We start from the raw sequence: 24,556 nt of genomic DNA on the forward strand, positions 1-24,556 counted from the left end.
TATTATCACCATAACTGTAATAGTATTGTTTATTGACAAGTCATATCATGATTATATGATCATATTGTGACAATTCCGTTGTCCAAAGGAATGATTCCAATTTGAGATAAAACTGCAAACTAGCTTTAGCTAGACGTCCTGAATACATTACATCTGTTGCATTTCCTTTTCCTATGCAACATTGTTTATCTGTATTGATCTGGTTAAATTAACTAATCAATAAAATAAATAAATAATAAAACTAAGTAAAAAAACTAAATTAACCAAGTTTTCATTGAACACATTAACTGAGTTTACAGTTAAAATACATTTATGAAACATCAAATTCAACATCAATGTGATAATTTTATATGTATTATGCATATATTAGCCTATTATATGTTCATTACAGATGAGTTTATAATATGTTTATTATATCTTTGTTTATATTGTGAAATTCATTTTTATGATATTGCCTAGCCCTTGAATCACCTGTAAATTTAACATTTTGGCTAATTAATATGGCTATGAGAATCTTCCAATGTCTATGTTTAATATGTTGGAATGAAGCCTTACAGAAATGTGTTAAATGTCATGTATGCATATGATGTTGTTTAATTTCTAGAGCTAGATTTATAAATCGATGGGGTTTTTATTAGCTTATTGCAGATAGATCGTTTTTGGTGCATTTGGAGGCAGAGTTATTATAAGAAATTGCAGTAGAGAAATGCCAAAAATATGTTTTAGACCATTTATAAATGGTGCTGCTGCGAAATAATTTGTTCACAAGAAAGCAATGACAAGTTGTAAAATTATAAAACGTCGTGCTCAGTACAGTCACAGTTGCATTATATTCTGTGCATAAGAGAAGGTTTAAATCGTGCAGGGCATTTAATATGCTGACACAAACCCCAGTGGAAAGCACACACCCACTCACACCACCCCCGTTCCCATTCACATTAAGTGTGTCCACAGACAAAATTAAAAAAAAAAACTAGTACTTTGGGTCATGCTGACATATGGTCCAATAAAAATTGTTTTTTATTTTTGCTGCTGAGTAGGAGGCACATCTGCCGTGCTCTGAGATATTATTTTTAAGTGTGATTCCGGCAAGATGTGTCACCTCGTAGGCAACGCTCATCCTCCCAAAAACCTGTCAGAGTCTGACACTCATACTTTTCTCTTTGCTGTCATTCCTGAGCTTTAAGGCAAAATTGCAGTCGAGGAATTTCAGCATAAATACTGTACACCTACGCTTAACTGTGCAGAAACCTTGTGTGTGTGTTTACTTTTTATACATGTGATGTTATTATGCAGCACCACTTCCCTATCTACTCTTAAGGGAGGATGAGGAGACATAGATGGGTAAAGTTAAGCTTTTCCTCGGGGAGTTTCTGTATTACATTTGCAGCAGGCCTGTCTGCAAAAATACTGAAGTCATATCAGTAATCATATCAAGCCTTTCAGGTTAATATCCAAAGCAGGAGTCACCAATAATGACTACGATAACTGAGCAACAAGGTCAAAACTTTGAGTATTTTACCAGCATTTCATTAATGACGTACTGCTCTAATTACAGTAAAAGAGATGCACTGCACAAATATATGGCAGGGATAACAAGACTGGTCCAGATCTTGTAAAGTGGTCTCAATTTTAATGTATCCCCACTTGAAACAAGTGTAACAGTAAGCAGCACAGTTACAAGGCTAACCATTAAATTGACTTTAATTGAAGTTTCAGTTATGGACATTGATGGATTACTGAACAGGGCCCTAGGTGACTTCTTATTGGAAAGTCACAGAGCTCAGACGAAAATGTAAATGGGATGTACATTTTCTTAATTCTTAATATTGAGTATCTAACCCAAGATACATTTTTTGTTTATTTTTCCTTCATATTACAGCTGCACAGCATACTAAAGCTACAACAACATTTCATTAAAATACAGAATTACATTAAAAAAGTAATTTAAATCTGTTCATGTTTCCTTTGATGGTTTCCCATAATATTTTGTATAATGTTCTTTAGTATGTTGTATGTCGTCTATGAGGAGTGTCAGTGTCTATCAGCTGTGGCAGGAGGCTTTGAGCAGGAGTCAGACAGCCTCTTTTCATCTCCAGCATCATTTGAATTCTTCTGCTTCGCCTGCAGAATGTCAGTGCGGGGGTCTTGCTCCTTTAAGAGGGGTCAGAGGCCTTTTGCATGTCTGTGCCCAGGGGCCCGTTGTCTCATAATCAGTCCATGGTTATGTAAATCATATTTCTTGGAGGCATGGCTGATGTGAAGGTAGAAATACTATTATTGTGTGAGTTAGATTAAATCATTGGAGCCACAGAATCATTTTAATGTTGTGTTTTTCCTCCTGACAAAGCTCACTATAGATAGTTGGATATGTCCAGGCTATATATTTTTTTTCCGTAAGAGTGCAAAGCTTAACTATGCACTGGGGATTAATTTAACCAGTAAGATTTCTCTGTTTCCAAAGCAAATTCAACTCCATCTATCTATCTGAACAGCCCTTGAGCAGGACAGTTAATCCCCAGCGGCTCCAGTGGTGCTGTTCTGTAGATGTGTTAAAGTTATTTCATTATTCATGGAGCTCATGTTCTTTCTTTAACTTTGGGCTCCCATCAGATGAGCGTGAGGCGGTTCAGAAGAAGACCTTTACTAAATGGGTCAACTCCATCCTTTCCCGGGTCGGCTGTCGCATCTCTGACCTCTACCTGGACCTGCGGGACGGACGCATGCTCATTAAACTGCTGGAGGTGCTGTCCGGCGAACGACTGGTAAGAAGCTACCCCGTCAAACCTTTTTATACATTTTTCCCCCCTGTTTACCATTTGTTTTATTCCTCTCTCTCTCTCTCTCTCTCTCTCTCTCTCTCTCTCTCTCTCTCTCTCTTGTGGTCACTCTTGCCTTTATAATTTTGCCTTTCTTATGTCTGTCTTCAGCCAAAACCCACTAAGGGCCGAATGCGTATCCACTGTTTGGAGAATGTGGACAAGGCTCTGCAGTTCCTCAAAGAGCAGAGGGTTCACCTGGAGAACATGGGCTCCCACGACATCGTCGACGGCAACCATCGCCTCATCCTCGGCCTCATCTGGACCATCATCCTTCGCTTCCAGGTAAACTTAGCTACGCTGAATGCTCATATTTAACTTTATTTCCTTTTTTTGTTTGTTGCTAATTTGAATCACATGTCCCCTTTGTATTTTTTTTTTTTTTTATATAATTTATTTATTTTATCAGATACATGGAATACTATCTTCAAAGCCTGAAGATGTTGAAAAAATTAAACTTTTCTAAGGCTGGGTACTATTAACTTCAAGTAAAGTTACAAGGACAGCTTATATTAGTCCACTTTAATGACAAAAACATTGGACAATTGAATATACATCACTTCACTCTCTTCTCTCCCTGTTATTCTCTTACAGGCAACGTGAGATGTAGTTCTAATCAAATCACAAAAATATTAAACTTTGCATTATATATAGTCACTATTCCTTCAACTACCTCCCTCATCACAACAAGATGAGACTTTATTGATTCACGTTACAGCGGTTCAAGAAACAATTATCTTCCTGACAACAGGCACACTCTTTTTCAGCACTCCTTTAGATTTTCTTACATCTAAAAATGTCAATATTACAGTTCTGGTCTGAAAACTCACATTATGTTAATGTTATTTAACATGTCACAGTCTTCAAATAACATGATGAGCTGGCCACATGTGGAGCCCGACCACAGTTCAAATATAACTGTAATGTATGTTATTATGCTACCATAGACTATTGTATTAATCAAATCAGAGTACATTATGACTTAGTACTCATTTTTATTTGCATTTAGTGTATAATCTGCTGTGTGATAATTGATTAGTGTCATTTTTAGTGTGTATGCATGCAGTACAGAAACAGTTTCAACTGGCAGCATTGGGATGTTTTTGACTTTTTCTTTTTCCTCAAATGAGATGCCTTCAGATTCCAATATTATCTGCTGCAAGAAGCACATCCCAAACATCAAAACATGTCTGTTTGACTCTTTTTATCTTCTTGGAGGGGGCATATATTTATTTTTAATTTGACAGCAACATTGTTATTTTTAGACACATTAGTTCAAACAATATGGCCTCCTGCATAATTCAGCCTTTTCGGAAAAATAAAAAAAAAAAAGAAAAAGAAAGGAGTTGACTCTGTCCTCCTGTCTGTATCTTTTCAGTCTGCATTAACCAAGGAGAACCAAAGCTGGCTAAATTTAGCCCTCTCTCAGGGCCTATCTCTCAGATCACATCACTGCTCTAATTACTGGCCCACTGTGTGGGAAAGTAAGAACTTCAATAATTACCACCCCTCGTTCTATCAGCTGGACCCTATAGGTTTAGATTTGTGAGAATCCAATCTGCTAATATCATAGCTGACATATCACTTGAGATTAGTTGTGTTGTACACAAATAAAACCCTACTTGTGTTATAATAAATTATGTATTTCAAAGGGGTATTTGTGCCACTTTGCCCAAATGTTTCCCTACTGCTGCGTGCTATTAGCGACATGTTCCTATCAGAGGAGTTTTTGTTTTCTGCTGTGGATTGTTCTCAGTCATTAGTTAAGTTTCATTATGTATCATCCAGCTGTGCTTTTTGTTTTTATTCAGATCCAGGACATTATTGTGGAAACGGGACAGGCGGACCAGAAGGAGACACGCTCAGCCAAGGACGCTCTTCTTCTGTGGTGTCAGATGAAAACGGCAGGGTAAGTGGGAGCTGTTGTAAATACCCTTTGGGAATTAGTATGAGGATCCACTTCTGTGCACAGCTGTAAATCTTTTAGTGGTTAAAGATTTTTTTTGTTTCTGTCTTCAAATTCAAAACTCACCTTTAAAAAGCTTTTTAAAAGCTTTTAATGTTTTATTGTATGTCCTGCGCTGCTCTGCATGTGTTTTTTCTAGGTTCTTGTTCATTTATTTAATTTGTTATGTAAAGCATCTTTGATCTTGAAAAGTGTTCCATAAATAAAACGAGTTACTATTTTTATTATTCTAGATTTTATGGTTGAAAATGGATTAAAAAGTGGGTCATAGTCAGTATGTTTAATAAAAAAAATAGTGAAGCACTCTTTAGTTTTTACTTTGATATTAAGAAAGAATTTAACTAAATGTTAATCAAAGTCTATGTCCACTCAGAACTTTTACATTACCCTTTACAGAATATATTTAATAATCATAAAGCCATAATGATTACTTACTCCAAGCAATACTTTGATATTTTTGGAAATACAATTATTTGCTTTTGTCGCAGAGAGTTAGATGAGAAGATCAATATGAAGTAAATGCTAGGATACAATTAGCTTGGCTTAGCATAAAGACTAGAAAACAGGAGGAAACAGCTAGCCTGCCTCTGTCTAACATAATCCACCTATCAGCACCTCTAAAACTCACTAATTAGCACGTTATATCTCATTTGTGTAATTTGAATAATACCAACATGTTTTGGTTTTACGGAGGGGTTATGTGCTTGCGGGCTGATTTTGTTACCTGGGACAGAGACAGGCTCTTTCCAGTCTATGTGCTGACCTAATCTAACCGGCTGCTGGCTTTAGCTTCATATTTACCGTGCAGACATGAGAGTGGTATCGATCTTCTCATCTAACTCTTTGCAAGAAAGCTAATAAGCAAATTTCCCAAAATGTTAATCTATTCTTTAAACCTACATTGTGTAATTCTTTGAGTTGATTTTTAGCAAAAAAAGTCGCGCAAGTCGCTGGAATGATGGCCGCCATGTTGCGCCTCCATCTTTAAAATACATTACATTAGACATACCTCCACATTCAGGGGGAGATTACTCACCAGGGAAGCGAAAAAGAGAATTAAAACGACAACGCAACAGGCAAAGCAACAAGACCAAAGTTAATATTGGAGTGGCAAGAACAGCTGTGTGTAAATGATGGAGATACTAAGAGCTAATTTCGGGTTCGGCCACCGTAAGAGTTGAAACGCGCTCGGAATGGGAGGGGTTAGAGAGTAATATTCAGTTGTTTGTCATATACAATTTCACTGCTAGATGGGAGAAATTCTTACACAATGTAGCTTTAAGATTAAAGGTATTCATAGGTTTAGATTTGTGAGAATCCAATCTGCAAATATCATAGCTGACATATCACTTGAGATTTGTTTTGTTGTACACAAATAAAACCTTACCCGCGTTATAACAAATTATGTATTTCAAAGGGGTATTTGTGCCACTTTGCCCAAATGTTTCCCTACTGCTGCGTGCTATTAGCGACATGTTCCTATCAGTGAAGTTGAATGAAGGTGATTTGCTAGCTTTGAGTGGGATTCTGTCATATTTTAGAATCTGTGCCTCTAAATTATTTTGATCTTTTGAGCAAATCATAAAATGCCACTGGTCTGAACCTGCTCAGGCATGAAGCTATGGAAATGTGTGCTTCATAATTGCACATGTTGAGAAGCAGAACCGATCCCAGACATTGATTTAAAACAGGAGCTTCTCAGCAATGTCCCTTAGGCTCAGTCAATGACGTCCCCTGGCTTTTGTTTTCACAGATATCCCAATATCAACATCACAAACTTCACCACCAGCTGGAAAGACGGCATGGCCTTCAACGCTCTCATACACAAACACCGGTAAGAAGAGATGATGAATGGCCAAATCCACTCTCATCAGCTCTGAAATGTAAACGCTCATGAAACCCGTCTGCTCAGTGTCTCTCCACCTCATTCTGCTTCTTCTCTTCTTCTCTTTCACCGTCTCATTTTCCTCTTTTGCTCTCTTGCGCTCTCCATCTTTCTCTCTCAGGCCTGATCTGGTGGACTATAACAAATTGAAGAGGTCCAACCCGACCCACAACCTTCAGAGCGCCTTCAACGTAGCAGAGCAGCGGCTTGGCGTGACCAAACTGTTAGACCCAGAAGGCGAGTGACTGACGGAGGCTCTGCCTTTATGTAGAATAAATGTTTAGGAGCTTTAAGCCTGGTGGAAAAAAAGACCTCACGACCAGAGATGGTTTCTGGCTTGGCTGTGACTGACTTGTCTGCCGTGTTTTGGTTCTGTAGATGTGTTCACAGAGAACCCAGATGAGAAGTCCATCATCACGTACGTCGTGGCATTTTACCACTACTTCTCGAAGATGAAGCAGCTCGCTGTCGAGGGCAAGAGAGTTGGAAAGGTGAGATGGAAGGATGACGCACAGTTATGACAAATTTGTAACACAAGTTTGTTCCTGCTTCCCTGATTGTCTTCAACCTCCTTCTTTAGGTTCTGGATCACGCCATCGAGACAGAGAAGATGATTGATAAGTATGAGACTCTGGCGTCAGATCTGCTGACGTGGATCGAGCAGACCATTATCGTGCTGAACAACCGGAAACTTGCCAACTCGCTGACTGGAGTTCAGCAGCAGCTCCAGGCCTTCAACACCTACCGCACTGTAGAGAAGCCACCCAAGTGAGTCGAGCCAAGACAACATTATATTACTCTCTGTTTCTATTCTGATCTGTTCTCTTTGTCCAGTGCTTTTTAATCTTCAAGAGAAGAAGAAAACATAACTCACCTTTACAATATTAAGCACATAAAACAAAAATATCAAGAGTTACAACAAAAAAACAAAAACAGAAACTAATTGTAATTTACCACCACTTTTCAACAAAACCTCTGGACAGGAAACAAATATTAGACCCAATGTTGATCAGACATATAATCACATACAAGTGAGCACAATTCATGTGCATGTAGATACGTATATGGAAAATAAATAAATGAATATTAGACGGAATATTAGATGGCAGATAAACAACTATAGAACATTGGATACGATCAAGGCTAACATAGAGAAGGATATCTTTAATATTTAGAGAGTGGGTTTGGGAAGTAAAGTCACAAATGGTACACCTTTTACAGCTTCATTGTACCTTTTTGTGTTCTTGCAGGTTCCAGGAAAAAGGAAACCTTGAGGTGCTGCTGTTTACAATCCAGAGTCGTATGAGAGCCAACAACCAGAGGGTCTACACGCCTAAAGAGGGAGCCCTGGTCGCGGATATCAACAGGGTGAGAAGGATCATGTTTCTTTTTCTTATCTATTACTCTTCAGATTATATACTTGATTCATTGATTAATTCTTTGGTCTATAAAATGTCAGAAAATAACAAAAATATTGCCCATCACAAAAGAAAATAGCTTGTTTTGTCCAACCAACAGTTAAAAACCTAAATATATTCAGTTTAAGTATCATATAACACAATGAAAAGCAGCAGACCCTCAAAATAAAAAATAAAACAGACTTGAGGCAGCCACATCTGGCTGAAGATGTTTTGCCTGATGGGATTGTGGGTGATTTGCTGTTTCAGTTGTTTTATGTTTTTAGTGTTTTTGTGTATTCTGTGTTTGTCTCTTAAACATCACTGCAGGCACAAGAACATAAAACAAATGTGTCTCAAAAGAAAGAACATAACGCTAACATGTCATTAGCGCAGCAAGGTTGGCATCCATTTTCTCCTGATATAGCTCAATATTAGACATTTGTTCACAGGTATTGTAAATAGATCTAAAACAATTAGTTGATTAATCTATTAGTAGACTGACAGTAACAATTTTGATAATCAATTAATAATTTAAGTCATAATGTCCAATATTATCTGTTTATACCAGTTTTAAAGATGTGAGAATGTGCTGTTTTCTGTGTTTTAAATCATTTCAAATTCAATATCTGAGAGTATAAGTTGGACAAAACAAGACATTTGAAGACATCTCGGGCTCTGTGAAGTTGTGATGGCCATTTTTCACAATTTGTTTGACATTTCATAGGCCAAACTATTAATAAAAAAACCCATAATGAAAATAATTGTTAGTTCCTTCCCTAATTGTAAGGTCCTAATGACAGGGTAATGCAGTGAGTAAATACTGTATGTTTGCTCAGTTGCATCAGCAAACATCTAGACTACAGCACTTAATACCAACCAACTTCAGGAGTTGTTCTGTAGCTGTCCTTGGCCACTGAGGTTTATGTTGATGGGATCAAGTGAATGACTTCTAAACTGGAAATAGAAAGTATCACATTGCTACGACCTCCCTCCAAAACAACAAACATCATCTCATCATCTGTGTGCAGGCCTGGGAGCGTCTGGAGAGGGCGGAGCACGAGCGGGAGCGCGTCCTGAGAGACGAGCTGATCCGACAGGAGAAGCTGGAACAGATGGCCAGAAGATTCGACAGGAAGGCTGCCATGAGGGAGACCTGGCTCCTGGAGAACCAGAGACTCGTGGCTCAGGTAATACATCAACAACAAATACAGCAAAACTATATGATGCTATTATCTGACATATGTTCTGATGTGTCTGTTGAAAAAGGCCTTGATCTCAATAACACTACCCAATTTAAATGAAATGACATGTATAACACTTTATTTCCTTTTTAAACAATATTTGCATTAATTAATTGACACAGCAGGTTGTTTGCACACCTAATTATTTGTGATGAAAGGTAAAAGGCATAAACAGGTTGCCATGAAAAAATGGAGAGATGACTCCATCAGTTCCAAGTAAAAAAATAGCAATTAGCAATTTACTAGTAAAACATTAAAAAGAAGTTAAAAGAAAGGAAACATTTATCAGTTTGTAAACAAAATCAGTGGAAGAAGTATTAAAATCCTTTACTTTAAGGTTCCATGTGGAGTTTTGACCTCCAGTAACTTTTATTTATTTATTTATTTTTAATTTTCTATGGGCATTTCTGCCTTTAATGATAGGACAGCTGAGACATGAAAGGGGAGAGAGAGGGGAAGACACGCAGGAAAACTGTCACAGGTCAGATTTGAACCCTAGGCCTTCTGCATCGAGGAGTAAACGTCTATATATGTGCGCCTGCTCTACCAACTGAGATAACCGGCACACATTATGGTTCTGCCAATAGTTTAATAGTTTTACTATATTACACTGACCGGTGGTTGTAATGCACAAAGATATGCTGCAATATGAAAGCAAAGGCATGGTAGAAGAAGTCTGCAAGCTTGTAAACAGGGATGTAAACAATGCTGGATTTAAACTACAAAAAAACAGCTTTGCTAATGTTTTGTGAGGAAGGAAACATATTCAGCACATTTGTTAGAGCTCAGGGATTTACACAATGAATGTACACATAACTTTTGGTTATTTACAAGAAAAGTCTACAGGGCACCTTTGAGTAAAAGATTACCTCACATTATCAATATTCCACTACAGTTAAAAATGCAATTAAAATGAGTAGAATTAGTAAAAGTACAGAAGTATTATTAGCAAAATAAACTTAATGTACTCTCCATTGTGCCTTGTGCCCTGAGCACCTCTCTGCTCTCATCTCCTCTCCTCAGGACAACTTTGGCTACGACCTGCCAGCAGTGGAGGCAGCGAAGAAAAAGCACGATGCCATTGAGACGGACATCGCTGCATATGAGGAGCGTGTACAGGTCTTGGTGGACATCTCGAAGGAGCTGGAGTCTGAGCGATACCATGACGCCAAACGCATCGACGTGCGGAAAGACAACATCCTGCGCCTGTGGGACTACCTGCAGGAGCTGCTGAAGGCTCGTAGAGCGCGTCTGGATAAGAACCTGACCCTGCAGAGAATCTTCCAGGAGATGCTCTACATCATCAGCTGGATGGATGACATGAAGGTGCAGCACAGGAGGCAACATTCATCAACTGATACCATTAATTCTCTAGACACTAAACTGATCAGGTTGTTCTTTCCTCCTGTCTTTAGGCTCGACTTCTGTCTCCTGACTATGGGAAACACTTGCTGGAAGTGGAAGACTTGTTACAGAAACACGCTCTGTTAGAGAACGACATCGCTCTGCAGGCAGAGAGAGTGCAGACCGCCAGTACTGCTGCTCTCAAGTTCGCCAACGGAGACAGTAAGTGCAGTGGCTCATCAGGCCTCTTGCTCCTGGTTTTGTTCGGAATGAGGACACTAAATTTCGAGCAGACCATAGACTATGACTAGGGCAGATTATTGAATCCCTATATTTTTTTAGCACCAACCAAAAGGTGCCTGTAGCATTGAGCATATGAAAACTTGTATTATGAAATGCTTTGTCTGGTCTTGTTTACATATTCGTTGTCGTATATTTCCTAATATTTTATTTCATCAAAGTTCATGAATTGCTGCTTTTGTTACAAAACATTAATCTCTGCTGTGTTCATGCAGTTTAGCTTGTTTTGTTAAATGAACAAGAAAGGGTGTAGAAAAAGCTATTGAGAAAGTATTATTTTTTGGCATCAGTATTAAAAAGCAGGTATTATATTAACACTGTTATTGAAAAATTTCAACCAATGCCCGAATCATACATTTTTGAGTTTGAAAAGGCTGACAAACAGAACTCACACGTCATCTAACCAAATTATGGTATTCACACCTGCATTCAAAGTACATTAAGTGCAATTGATGTACATTTCTTTTATTTCAAACAAGCTACTAAATATAACAAACTTATAAAAGGTTGACTATGGCACAGTAGTTGCTATTGTAACCCTGTGTAATGTGGTCCTTAATGTGGAGTTTGCTCTCCTCATGGTTGCTTAGGTTTCCTCCCATTAGTAAATCAGGTGGTTTGGTCATAGAAATAAAAGTGTTTGTATGTGCAAGTTCACTTCTATAATCTCTCATCATGTTCAGTATATGCCTGCCCTCCACACAGTTTATGCTATAGATACCAGCATCCCAGAAAAAAGTGAAATATAAAGTAGATATATATAACAATTATACTGTCCATTTTTCCCCCAGCCTACAAGCCATGTGATCCTCAGGTGATCCGCGACAGGGTGCAGCACCTGGACTTGTGCTACCAGGAGCTTTGTGCCCTGGCGGCCCAGCGGAGGGCTCGCTTGGAGCAGTCCCGCCGCTTCTGGAATTTCCTGTGGGAGGTGGCTGAGCTGGAGAGCTGGATTAGAGAGAAGGAGCACATTTTCTCCTCCCTGGATTATGGCAAGGACCTGACGAGCGTGCTGGTGCTGCAGAGCAAACACAGTGCCTTCGAGGACGAGCTTGGAGCCCGCCGTGCCAATCTGGACCAGGTCCTGGCCGAAGGAGATAAGATGATCCAGGCCAAGCACTTTGGCTCCCCGAAGGTTCAAGAGTGCATGGACGACATCAGTAGGCAATGGCAGCAGCTGGAGGAGCTGGCTGCATTTCGGAAACAGAACCTCCGGGACACCCAGAGGTTCTTCCAGTTTCAGGGAGACGCTGATGACCTCAAGGCCTGGCTGTTGGACGCAAAGAGGCAGATGAGCAGCGATGACGTCGGCCATGATGAGTACACCACCCAGCGGCTACTGAAGAAGCACAAGGACCTGAAGAATGAAACAATCAAGAACGGAGCCACCATAGATGCTCTATCCAAACAGGCCAATGCGCTGCCAGAGGAGCTACAAAACACCCCTGATATCCAGAGACGTCTGAAAGACATCAAGGACTTGTACATGGAGCTCATGTCTCTGGCTGACCTGAGACAGAAGAAGCTAGATGACGCTATGGCTCTGTACACCATCTTCAGTGAGACAGACGCCTGTGAGCTCTGGATGGGCCAGAAGGAGACGTGGTTGGTGGGATTAGAGGTGCCTGAGAAGCTGGAAGATCTGGAAGTAGTACAGAATAGGTACACAGAACAATTGTTGTTACTATTAAGGGTATATCGATATATCGATTCAATCATCAACGATACAATATATCGATACAAAGCGAAAATATCGATACATAGCGTCATCTTTAAGATGTGCCATTATTTTGAAATTCCCACTTTATATGAATTCTTTTTTTTTTTATTTAAATCTCTGGAAGAGCTTCGCAATAAAATTGTCAAATCATATTTTAGTTGCTTTTTATAAATATATATAAATGTAACTGATTGTGTTAAATGGGCTTATGTATTGTCTTGTATCGGTCGCAGGCCCCTGAATTGAATCGAATCAAAATCGTATCGTGGCAGACTTTGGGATATCAGTAAATATTGTATTGTTGTCCAAAGAATCGATATAATATTGTGTAATTATAAAATATGTGATTTACACCCCTCGTTATTATGCACTACTGAATTATCTTTTATATAGGTCTAGATTTAATTTTGTAATTCATAAAAATCTACACACTATAGTTCTACTAAATTAATGTTAAAAAAACAAAGCATATTTCTGTTCCAGGTCTTGTTTTTATGGGGTTATGCATCATGTGCATTGTGCTGTTTTTATCTTAACTATCACTTTTCTTGTTTTCAGATTGAGCATTCTAGCTCAAGATATGGCAAATGTTCAGTTGAGAGTTGATGATGTCAATAAAGCCGCAAAACAGCTCGAGGACAGCAGACACCCTCGTACCAAAGAGGTCAAAGAATGTCAGACGCGTCTGAATAAGAGGTGCTTTGACTATGTTATCTGTGCATTATACGTGTCATAAAGATTACTGTTTATTTGTACATCAGCATTTCTAATAAATTATTCAGTGTTACACCTGAAATAAATAACATATGTTTAGGTTTTCTCTTTAGGTAACACTTTGTATTCTAGGTCTATAATTTCCTAAATTTTCAACAGATGAAGTCTAAAGAAAAAAGTCTGTAATTTAGAATTAATTAGAGGTAAAATAGTGACAGTGTTCAGTTGGTGTACACTTCCAATTATTTTCAGTTAATTGCTAGCCAGCTCTTTCAGTCAATGCATAGCCATTCATCTGGACATGCAGAAATGTGACATTTTCTACAGGGAAGATTATATGGAGGATAAATAATATAAATCCAATAATAGTTGAATAATAAATACATTGAATACATTAACTTGAGTTCTTCCAAGGAAATTACTATCTTCCCTATAATTAGTATGAAATTACATGGTTCTTTCCATAAACTTTATAGGATTTACAGGAGATTACAGTTAGGATATAACTGATCAAGTAAAGCGTTACCAAAGTTTAAACATGTATTTTAGGGCTCATGGCAGGGTATAAAATATACCCTAAGATAATATTAAAGTGATTTAAACATTCAATAAATAATTCTCCTTCAGGTGGGAGGCCTTCAAGGCCATGGTGGAGGACAAGAAGAGGAAAGTGGATTCTGCCGTTAGTCTCAACAACTACGGGCTGGAATGTGACGAGACAGGGACCTGGATCAGAGACAAGACACGGGTGATCGAGTCCACACAGGACTTGGGCAATGACCTGGCAGCCGTCATGACCATCCAGAGGAAACTGTTTGGCATGGAGAGAGATTTGGCCGCCATCGAGACCAAGCTTAACTTCCTGAGGAAAGAGGCCGACCAGCTGGCTAAGGACCACCCGGAGAACGCAGATGACATCTTGGCCCGCAGAGGGGATCTGGACGCAGCCTGGGACACGCTAAGAAAGACCCTGAAAGACAGAGAGGACTCTTTGGGTGAGGTCAGCAAGTTACAGACCTTCCTCCAAGACATGGATGACTTCCAGTCCTGGCTTTTCAAGACCCAGAAGGCTGTGGCTTCAGAGGAAATGCCCGCCACGCTGCCGGAGGCCGAGGAGCAGCTCAGCCTTCATGACGCGGTGCGTGAAGACATAATCAACCACGAGGAGGACTATCACCGTGTGAGGGACACTGGTGCCCAGGTCACCCAGGGTCAGGAGGATGATCCTCAGTACCAGCAGCTGGAGCAGAGGCTGAAGGGGCTGGACCGTGGTTGGGTTGAACTGCAAAAGATGTGGGACAGCCGCAAGACCTTCCTGGACCAGGGTCTGGGCTTCCAGCAGTTCATGAGGGATGGCAAGGCTGTAGAGGCCATTCTCAACAACCAGGTAAAATTAGATTAGATTAGATTAGATTAGATTAGATTAGATTAGACAAAACAAGACAAGATAAAATAAGATGAGATAAGAAGCCTTTATTGACAATATATAACAATGAATACAACAAAATGCCTCTCCCAGCGGTGCTTAAAAAAACTATATTGCACACATCCGTACGTTTTTACGTACATAAAAACAACATTCATACAACAAATAACATTTATCATAAAACAAGGGCAGGTAGGTTGTGATAAATAATAAATGTACTGCACAGATCTTAATGATAATATAATATTGCAAAGATCAGCAAAATGAATTTAAGAACAATAATAAAATGTGAAATATGGGGTGCGGAGTTATTATGTGTGTAGATTTAGAGTCTGGATGGCCAGCATGTACAGTACAGCATGTGTTTTGGAGTGAGACTATCTAAAGTAGGATCATGATTGATCTCAAAATCTTCAGCTTCCGTAGAGTTAGGGTGAGCTATTTTTATGATGTGGTTAGTGATGCTATAGGTATTTAAAAGATGTGGTTTGGAGGAATGCAGCACTGGTTGAGTGTCTCAAGGGTGCTTGTCTCTTTTCTTTTTTTGCTTTGTTTGCAGGAGTACACTTTGGCCCACATAGACAAGCCCGACAACTTGGCTGGGGCAGAGAAAGCTTTGAAGAAGCATGAGGACTTTGTGAGCACCATGGAGGCCAACGAGGACAAAATTGACGGCACTCTGCAGGGGGGCCAGCGGCTGGTGGACAGCAACAACCTGTACTCTGGGAAAATGCAGGACAAAATGGACTCAATCCGAGACAGGTCAGTTGTTGTTTTTTTAGTCAATATGATTTCAGTAAAGTGTTGTTAAAAGGGCTATTTAAAAGTAGAAATTGATTATGATATTGTGGTACTTCTGAGAAAGCTTTGACATGATTTCAGCCACATTCATGAACAGATTTCGACTTAAAGAGGTCTTCTTTCTCTGTTTGTTTCTTTCCCACAATCACAGTAGATTTTCTAACTGGTTCTAGTCAGGGAAATGGTGAATGAATGTATTTAACAAAAAGTTCTAATCAATGCACCTAACTTAGGAGTAAAACACTAACTTTTTCGCAGAGTGTAAGTAATAAGACATGTTTATCAAACAACTTACTCCTACATTATTAACCACATTATGCTCTGTCAGCAGGAACAGACAATCAGGCATTACTCAGTGATGTTTTCATCTGCAAAAACAAGTGATACATTGTTATATATATCAATATATATATCAATATATATCAATATATATATATATATATTGAATTTCACAAAAATACCCAGATGAAAGTTCATTATACATTATACAATTATGCAGCTTTCCACACCCACTCAACCCCCACCCTCCACCCCATATATTTATAATATTCAAATAAGAATTAATATTGGAAACTGTACTGCAGTGATCTAGTATTCACTCTTAACCAACTTTAGAGACTTTATCATCACTCAAGTCCAACATTTCACTTATAACAGTTTGATAAATACTGTACGGGTCCTGATCTTATGTGGAAAAATAAATCTTTTTCAGTCTTATTTATACTTCTTCATGGTTTCAACCGGCACAGCAGTGAAACAGCTTTCTTATCACTGTATCATTAGTGCCAACGTGAGGCAGCAGAGAGGGCATGGGAGCTTGACCCATTAACTCCCACAATTCAGCTCAGTAGACAGGCGCCTGCAATAATGGATATTGATCTTTGAGTAAGAGCCATTCTTCACGGTGTAGCAGAGAAACAGATGTCTGTTTTTGGGGTTACTGTGTCAGGTATTTTTTTCTGTGTGGAGGAGGAGCTCATGATCAATGATTCACCCTCTCTTGGTTGTTCAGTGTTGCCTCCTGTTATGTCACTGAGCGAGACGTTTCATTAAAAGGCGGAGTCAGTCTGGGGTTGTATTTCTAATGTTTTTGGTTGCTTTCGTTATTTTTGTGCTTGGCCTCCAGGCATAACAAGAATAAGAGAAGAGCCCAGGAAGTGTCAGAAAAGCTCAGAGACAACCGCGACCTGCAGCACTTCCTGCAAAACACTCAGGATGTAAGTTCACCGTCAGTTTACTGTTAATCACTGGGTAACATCAATTAGTACACTAATTATTAGCTTAATTTTTCTTCACTGAGACTTGACACCACAGTGTTGATTATTGTAGATAATTTGTCGAACACACACTGCGTTGTTTACATTAACACAGTGGTACTTGATGAGACTTTCTGCGACTAAATTTATATCTTCCCTATTTGGGATAGGGGTCCCATTTGGCTAATTGGTAAATGCTCTGTTTGCAAAAGATAAAGAAGTAAATCCTGCTCAAAGAAAGTCACCCCTGCACACATTTAAAATGCTGACGTTTCCATGACTTTCACAAGTTTTTCAACCGTACGTGCTTGAATCTTAGTTGTTAATTTGAATCTTTTTTGTCTGTTGCTAATCCCTGATACTCACTCTCCTTTCCCATGCTTCAGCTGACTGTGTGGATCAACGAGAAAATGCTCACAGCTCAGGACACGTCGTACGATGAGGCCAGGAACCTCCACAGCAAATGGCTGAAACATCAGGCCTTCATGGCTGAGCTGGCCTCCAACAAGGACTGGCTCAACAAAGTGGACCAGGTTAGTAACGCTGTGTATGAGAGAGGGATGTTGATATAAAAATACTTTTTTTCTGACATATTTGGCATATATTAGGAGATACCTGAACAATTACGGACACAGGGTAACTTGGAAAATGTACTATTATTTTGTTTCACCGTGCCTTTGTATTGATAAAGCATTAAGTATCGATTAAGTCTCTGTTATCTTTGTTTTATAAAAGATTATTAGCACAAGACTTAAACAAATGATGCAGCTGTAAATCTTGTCAACATTTTATTGACCCTTTTATTGACTTATTCCTGCTCCATTAGCAGCTTCAGGTAAAACTTCAGGTGATATTTTTTTCTCAGTGGAGCATTTTTGTAACAACATCATCTTCTCTCTGTGTTTTTGTGTATGCAGGAGGGTCAGGAGCTCATGGAGTCCAAGCCTGAGTTTGAGCCCATCGTAAAGGAGCGCCTGGCCAAACTCCACGAGCTTTGGGACAAGCTGGAGTCCACAACCCAGGAGAAAGCCCGGCTGCTGTTTGATGCCAACCGCTCGGAGCTTTTCGACCAGAGCATAACTGATATGAAGAAGTGGCTCGGGGGGCTGCAGCAGCAGCTACAGAGTGGAGACGAGGATGTCAAAGACTTGACTAAAGCCAACATCCTGCTCAAGAAGCATCAGGTCTGTGTTTCTGTTGCATTTACTGTATATACTTGAGATTTGTATGCTTAGTGTGTCTGCAATGCGCTTCTTAAATCACTTGTAGTTAAATCTCACCATGGGAGTGAATACATTATACAAAGTAGTTTTAGCTTTAGCTTATGCACTTTCTGAGGATTAACTTTGAGTGAATGAGCACCTGTGTCAGATCTGTATTGGTGTTTACTGTTGGCATCTGAACACAACAAACCAGAGTCATATAAATGTTAATGTGAAACTAGAACACGGCTACAACCATAAGTCTTCTAAATTATTTTACATTCGGTGTTACATTGGTAAAAGATTCATGACATCCGGTAACAACTGCAAGACAAACCATCCACTATATTCTGATTAGGCTCTTGAAAGGCTATTCATCTTTTTCTCTAATCGTATCGCCCTAACCAGATGACAGAGAACCAGGTGCGTGACCGGGCGCGGGAGCTGGAGGAGCTCCAGGAAGCCACCAGGAAGCACGGCGGAGGCAGGGAGGACCAGCCGGAGCTGGAGGCCGAGCAGCAGGCCCTGCAGAGGGACTTCCAGCAGCTCCTCACGCCGCTGGCCCAGCGCAAGGGCAAGCTGGAGGCCGCCAAGGCTGTCCATCAGTTCTACAGAGACCTGGCCGATGAGCTTGTAAGCATGGATCCAATTTCAGAGCAAATTTAAACTGTTGAAACTCCCTGTGCTCACAACATGATTGATAGCACAAAATTTGAGTAAGGATGATAGATTATTTTAAAGGAGCTGGATTAATGTTGGCTTTTGAATGACAGCATGATAACACCTTTTGGGAAATATTGAAGCCTTAACTTCAGAGGGAAGTTTCTCCCCAAAAATATAATAACTTAATAACTTGCAAATTAAGTTTTCAAGTATAGTATGTACACTTAGTATGCAAGACAGTAAGACCACCAGCTCTCGCCATGAAATTGACACTGCAGGTGAATCTGGGTAAAAAGCTTTGATCCCTTTTTTGTTTCACTGCCTAAATCCACTTTAGTCAGGTGGAGGAGACAGCTTAAAGAAGGAGTATTACTGTTTGAGATGTTGAAAACATTTTATAATATATAAGGGGTAAAATTCAGTATAAGAAACGTGGTCTTAAGATCTTTTCTACTCCGTGTACATTTGAGATCTGAACAGCTGTTCCTTAACAGAAACCAGTCGCTACTATTTTCTCTTTTCATTGTCATGATCCTCTTCTTCTTCTTCTTCTTCTTTTTCTTCTTCTTCTTCTTCTTCTTCTTCTTCTTCTTCTTCTTCTTCTTCTTCTTCCTCTTATTCTTCTTCTTCTCTCTCAGCTCTGGATTGAGGAGAGGATGCCCCTGGCAATGTCACAAGAGCATGGCAACAATCTTCAAACTGTGCAAATGCTGCTGAAGAAGAACCAGGTGAGGGGCTTGTCTGTAGGAAAAGAGTTGTGGGTAACTTGTAAATTCTTACTTTTGAAAAAATCTTCTGACATTATTGTCTTGATTAATTGTTCTGATTAAGGTCTAGAAAAATGTAAAAACAGAAAAAATGCCCCTCTTAATTATCTAGAGCCCCTAGAGATGACTTCTTTAAATTACTAATTTTGTCCCACCAACAGTTCAAAACCCCAAAAGATTCAGTTTACAATTATATATAGAAAATCCTGGAACAACACATGTCTGGCAATATTTCACTAATTTTGCTTGAAAAATGACAAACCAATAATCCATTATCAAAATAGTTTTTTTCAAAGATTATTTCTCTGTCAATTGTTGTGTACTGTGCAGTAAACTCATTTTCAAAAGCCAGTCAACATATCCACTACTTATATTGTAAAAGCAAAGAAAACAACTGTCTGTTTGTTTCTGTATATATATATTTATATATATATACATATATATATATATATCACAAAAGTATAAACGATTGATGTGTGAAATTCTTTAAAAAATAAAAGCAGTTGCAGAGGTAGTTTACAGCCACTTGCACACCATCATATCGTCTCTAGTGCGTTGCCTTACACTTTACACTGTCTTCTTCTCTGTCCGTCAGACGTTGCAGAGGGAGATCGAGGGCCACCAGCCTCGCGTCGATGAAGTGCTAGAGCGAGGAAGGAGGATGGCGGCGGCCGCCAGCGCAGGGGGCAGACCGGAGGCGGAGCGAATCACGGACCAGCTGAAGGAGTTGGAGGAGGCGTGGGCCCGGCTGAACGATGAGATGGCCAAGCGCAGGGAGAGGCTGAGCGGCTCCAGCTTGGCCCAGCATTACTACAACGACGCGGACGAGGCCGAAGCTTGGATAGGGGAGCAGGAGCTTTACATGATCGCGGATGAAAAGGCCAAGGTGAGAAGCAGAACATGTGACAGACCAAGAATTAATCAGGAAAGTGACTGTAGATGTCTGAAACAGATCTCATTATCTAAATCAAAACAAAGCATCATCATGTTGTACAAATAATAAGTGGCACTGCATATATTAACATGATTACAAGGTTTTCTTCAATTAATTTGACACACTTTTTTGTAAGTGGCACCCTCTATTAAGAGCTCATTTGGAGTATTTTGTTTTGCTTTGATGTGTAGTCTCCTTTCCCTTTTATTCCGCATAATTTCATAGCTGTTTCGCTTTTACCTCCTCCTCCTCCTCTTTCATCTCTCCAGGATGAGCAGAGTGCTATGCTAATGCTGAAGCGCCACATGATCCTTAAGCAAGCCGTGGATGACTATGCTGACTCCATTCAGAGGCTGGCTGACCGTGCCCAAAAAATGTTTGCTGAGAACCATCCTGATGGGTTTGTGCTTTGATCATTTGATGTAAACACTGAAAAAAATTACATCTGAGGATGCTAATTCACTCATGTTTTCCCAGTCAGTTGTGGTTTAGGGCGATAAGAGACACAAGCATGTAAAGTGTGATAATTCCTGTATCCTAATCACACGCCTCATCTAGAGCAAACCTAAATCCAATCTCTTTGCCATTTTCTCTGTCCTCCCTGTATCCTGTTTCCTTCCATCCTCTCCCTTTACTTTGTCTGCAGTGAGGAGATCATCAGACGACAGGGCCAGGTGGATAAGCAGTACGCAGGGCTGAAGGAACTGGCAGAGGACCGCAGGAAGAAGCTGGACCACACCTTCCACCACTTCCTGCTGAGCCGAGAGGTGGAGGACCTGGAACACTGGATCGCAGAGAGAGACGTGGTGGCCTCCTCTCAGGAGATGGGCCAGGACCTGGACCACGTCACGGTATTATTCACAAAAACTGAGAAAACATTATAGCACATACAGAGAGAGAAACCGAGGGAGACACTTAATTAAATTCTCTAGGACTTACTTTGCACCAACAGGCAAAAAACTTGAGAGCTCATATTTCACCAAAATCAGCTTTTTATCATCTCAAAAGTATAACAAAAGTGTGACCATTTCTCACTCTGAGTGACGCAGGGAGATGGATGCTTCTATATCATGCAGGATTTTATCTATTTAACAGTTTTTTTCAATTTCATTTTCATAATTTTAATTTCTTGTGTGGACTAGACTCAAACTGTTTTACTGTTTACATTTGTTTTATTGTCAGCTCTGTAAAGCACTTTGAATTGCAGTGTACCTGTATGAAATAATGTTTGATTGATATAGTAGAGGTGTTTAAATACACATTTAGCTGCACGTGGCAGTTTCTTATGTTGCAACCCCATTTTATCTCATTTTGGAGCTGTTTTACTGCTTACTGACTAGAATTTCTTCAATAAAGGGAACAGAAAAACAAGTGTCTCATACACAAGAGAAAAGCAAGGGGGTGGTTTTCCTATCTTATTATATCATATTTAGCTTTTATGCTTTTGCTTCTTTTGGTGTAAAGTGATCACAGACCTGTTTTGATAAACACATGATGTGGGATTTCTTGGTTGGGTATACAAGTCAGATAGTTTTTTCTTCTGCTGCCATATGGGCTCCCAGCTTGCACATTGTCCTGTGCAGCTTTAAAACAAAATGCAATTCGTAATTCCATACAACATTTTTTGTTGTTACCTGTAATTTTTCAAAAACATATCTGTCTTTTCCCTTCAGCTTCTGAGGGATAAGTTCCGTGAGTTTGCGCGGGAGACGGGGATGGTGGGTCAGGAGCGAGTGGACATGGTCAACGAGACGATAGACGAGCTGATCGAAGCCGGCCACACCGAGGCAGCCGCCATGGCAGAGTGGAAGGACACCATCAACGAGAGCTGGGCTGATCTGCTGGAGCTCATCGACACTCGCGCTCAGCTCCTCACTACATCTTATGAACTGCTCAAGTAAGGAAAACAGTATTGATACACCAGACCATGAGCCGAAAGACGGCATGTAAATTTGGAATCATGCCATTAAGATTTTATGTCTAATCCTGCAATCTAACATAAACTGTCCAAACAAGTGAGAATGATATTGATATCTGGAGCAATTGATGATATAAAAACCACAAAAACACCTGGATACAATAACACTGTCCACTTGAACATGACAACTTTACGTTGATTATATTAGGTACAAGGATACATGTGATGATAACACACACAGAGCCAAAGCGACTGAGAGCACAATCCCTTTTGTTTTAAGGTACTTTGACGATGGGAAGGAGCTAGTGGTTCAGATCCACGAAAAGCAGAAAGAGCTGCCCGAAGATGTGGGAGAGGACTTTAGCAAAGCCGAGTCCTTCCACAGGATGCACGCCGCCTTTGAGAGAGACATCACCGCTCTAGGAAAACAGGTACAACACAGGGGATCAGCCCTTTTACACAGCAGGCAGCAGCCAAGAGGCAACCTTTGATGATTCATATCTAGAGGGAGGAGATAGTGCTGCAATATTTGGGCAACTGTGAACGTTTTTTTCAAAGGGTAAGAAGCCATGAATGGTGGTCCAGTGGGGGGATTTTTACATTGGTTTCAGCCTCTTAATCCCATCGCTCAGGGATGAACAACCAATTGATAAGATTTAGGCAAATTAAGCTGTAGTACTCAATACTTTTATTTTACCTATATGTGAAAATAATATAGTAATGTGAAATCTTGGTAACATACCCACATAGAATGATCACCCCACTCTGCTGTTTCCCCTAGCTTTATTCTTTAAATAGCTTTAAGTAACACCTGTGTAGGTTGCATATTGCACCACGATTGACCTCCAAACTAGTTGTGATGTCACAAGTCCTGTTCATACACCCCCCCCCCCACACACACACACACACACACACACATACATCAACTCTGCACAGTGAAGGCCAAACATCCATTTAAAGTAACAATAATCAAACACATTTTCAAATGGAGGGAGACTTTTTTATTTTTATGATTTACTTAAATGATTTGACTTGTGATTCTACTTCCTCCAGGTTCAACAGTTCCAGGAGACCGCTTCACGGCTTCATGCCCAATATGCAGGGGGCCAAGCGGAGTCCATCCAGGCCACAGAGCGAGAGGTGGTGGAAGCCTGGAAGGGCCTGCTGGACGCCTGCGACGGCCGCAGAGCGCAACTGGTGGACACAGCTGAGAAGTTCCGCTTTTTCACCATGGTGCGAGACCTGATGGCCTGGATGGAGAGCATCATCCAGCAAATAGAGACTCAGGAGAAACCCAGGTGAGCACAGCCCGGACAAAGACTTCACAGTTTGATTGCTGCTAATTCCAAACACCAAGGGGATGCAACTGACATCGGATTCAGATATTAATGATTTGTGAGGAAAGACGAATAAAAAAAGCCCACATTTGAACTGTGTTAAATCAATTTTTACAGGGAGTATTTCTGTATGTATGTATATATATATATATATATATATATATATATATATATATATATATATATATATATATATATATATACATATTTTTATTTTATTTTTTGATGATAGGTGGAAACAGAAAAAATATGTTTACTGAGTAATAAGATGTAAGCTCAAACAAATTAATTAATAAAACTAAAATGTCAAATTATCAACATTGACTTTTGCCATTTCCAAAGACTGTTGTCTCTTAAAAGACTTATATTTTGAGCTTTAGTATATATCTCTTTATCTTACTAGCAGAATGTATATTGTACAACTGCAGTATTTATGCACTAGTTATATTATTAGTTATAGACACTGTAAACGTGTCAGAGCATGGTCATTACTGCTGCAGTTCCAGTCCCTACCAATAGAGGTAGATAAACATCATGTATCCCTGTTCACTAAATATCCCTCTCTCTCACTCTGCATTAGGGATGTCTCATCCGTGGAGCTCCTGCAGAAGTATCACCAGGGGATCCGCTCAGAGATCGAGGCCAGGGGAGCAAAATTCACTGACTGCATAGACCTCGGCAAAGCCCTGCTGACACGCAAGCACCGAGACTCTGCTGAGGTAAGGCTTCGGCAGCAAAGACAGCCTCTTTTCATCCTCAGCTGGGCCTCAAATTGCTGCTTTCATTAGATTTAATTACTTTTCTGGGAGTGATTGTTCTTGTCTGGCACAATGGAACCAATTGGATTGCCACGAAAGAAAAAT

The 24,556-nt window shown here is 39.8% G+C and overlaps 1 protein-coding gene across 1 annotated transcript in view; it reads left to right on the forward strand.

Annotated features, from left to right (window-relative positions):
* sptb (spectrin, beta, erythrocytic) overlaps positions 1-24,556 on the forward strand; it is a 57,602-nt gene that overhangs the window by 6,164 nt on the left and 26,882 nt on the right. The window contains exons 2-28 of the mRNA XM_039785892.1: positions 2,614-2,765; positions 2,931-3,104; positions 4,631-4,728; positions 6,539-6,619; positions 6,792-6,907; positions 7,049-7,161; positions 7,251-7,438; positions 7,921-8,038; positions 9,099-9,257; positions 10,335-10,637; positions 10,727-10,877; positions 11,747-12,617; positions 13,234-13,371; positions 14,017-14,776; positions 15,375-15,577; positions 16,743-16,833; positions 17,259-17,405; positions 17,790-18,056; positions 18,483-18,707; positions 19,376-19,465; positions 20,100-20,390; positions 20,708-20,838; positions 21,085-21,289; positions 22,112-22,335; positions 22,637-22,787; positions 23,410-23,654; positions 24,274-24,412. Of these exons, the coding sequence (XP_039641826.1) occupies positions 2,614-2,765; positions 2,931-3,104; positions 4,631-4,728; positions 6,539-6,619; positions 6,792-6,907; positions 7,049-7,161; positions 7,251-7,438; positions 7,921-8,038; positions 9,099-9,257; positions 10,335-10,637; positions 10,727-10,877; positions 11,747-12,617; positions 13,234-13,371; positions 14,017-14,776; positions 15,375-15,577; positions 16,743-16,833; positions 17,259-17,405; positions 17,790-18,056; positions 18,483-18,707; positions 19,376-19,465; positions 20,100-20,390; positions 20,708-20,838; positions 21,085-21,289; positions 22,112-22,335; positions 22,637-22,787; positions 23,410-23,654; positions 24,274-24,412 (5,831 nt within the window). The remainder of the gene's footprint in view (positions 1-2,613; positions 2,766-2,930; positions 3,105-4,630; positions 4,729-6,538; positions 6,620-6,791; positions 6,908-7,048; positions 7,162-7,250; positions 7,439-7,920; positions 8,039-9,098; positions 9,258-10,334; positions 10,638-10,726; positions 10,878-11,746; positions 12,618-13,233; positions 13,372-14,016; positions 14,777-15,374; positions 15,578-16,742; positions 16,834-17,258; positions 17,406-17,789; positions 18,057-18,482; positions 18,708-19,375; positions 19,466-20,099; positions 20,391-20,707; positions 20,839-21,084; positions 21,290-22,111; positions 22,336-22,636; positions 22,788-23,409; positions 23,655-24,273; positions 24,413-24,556) is intronic.

Source organism: Perca fluviatilis, chromosome 20, assembly GCF_010015445.1.
Source record: "Perca fluviatilis chromosome 20, GENO_Pfluv_1.0, whole genome shotgun sequence".
In the NCBI taxonomy this organism is placed as follows: Eukaryota; Metazoa; Chordata; class Actinopteri; order Perciformes; family Percidae; genus Perca; species Perca fluviatilis.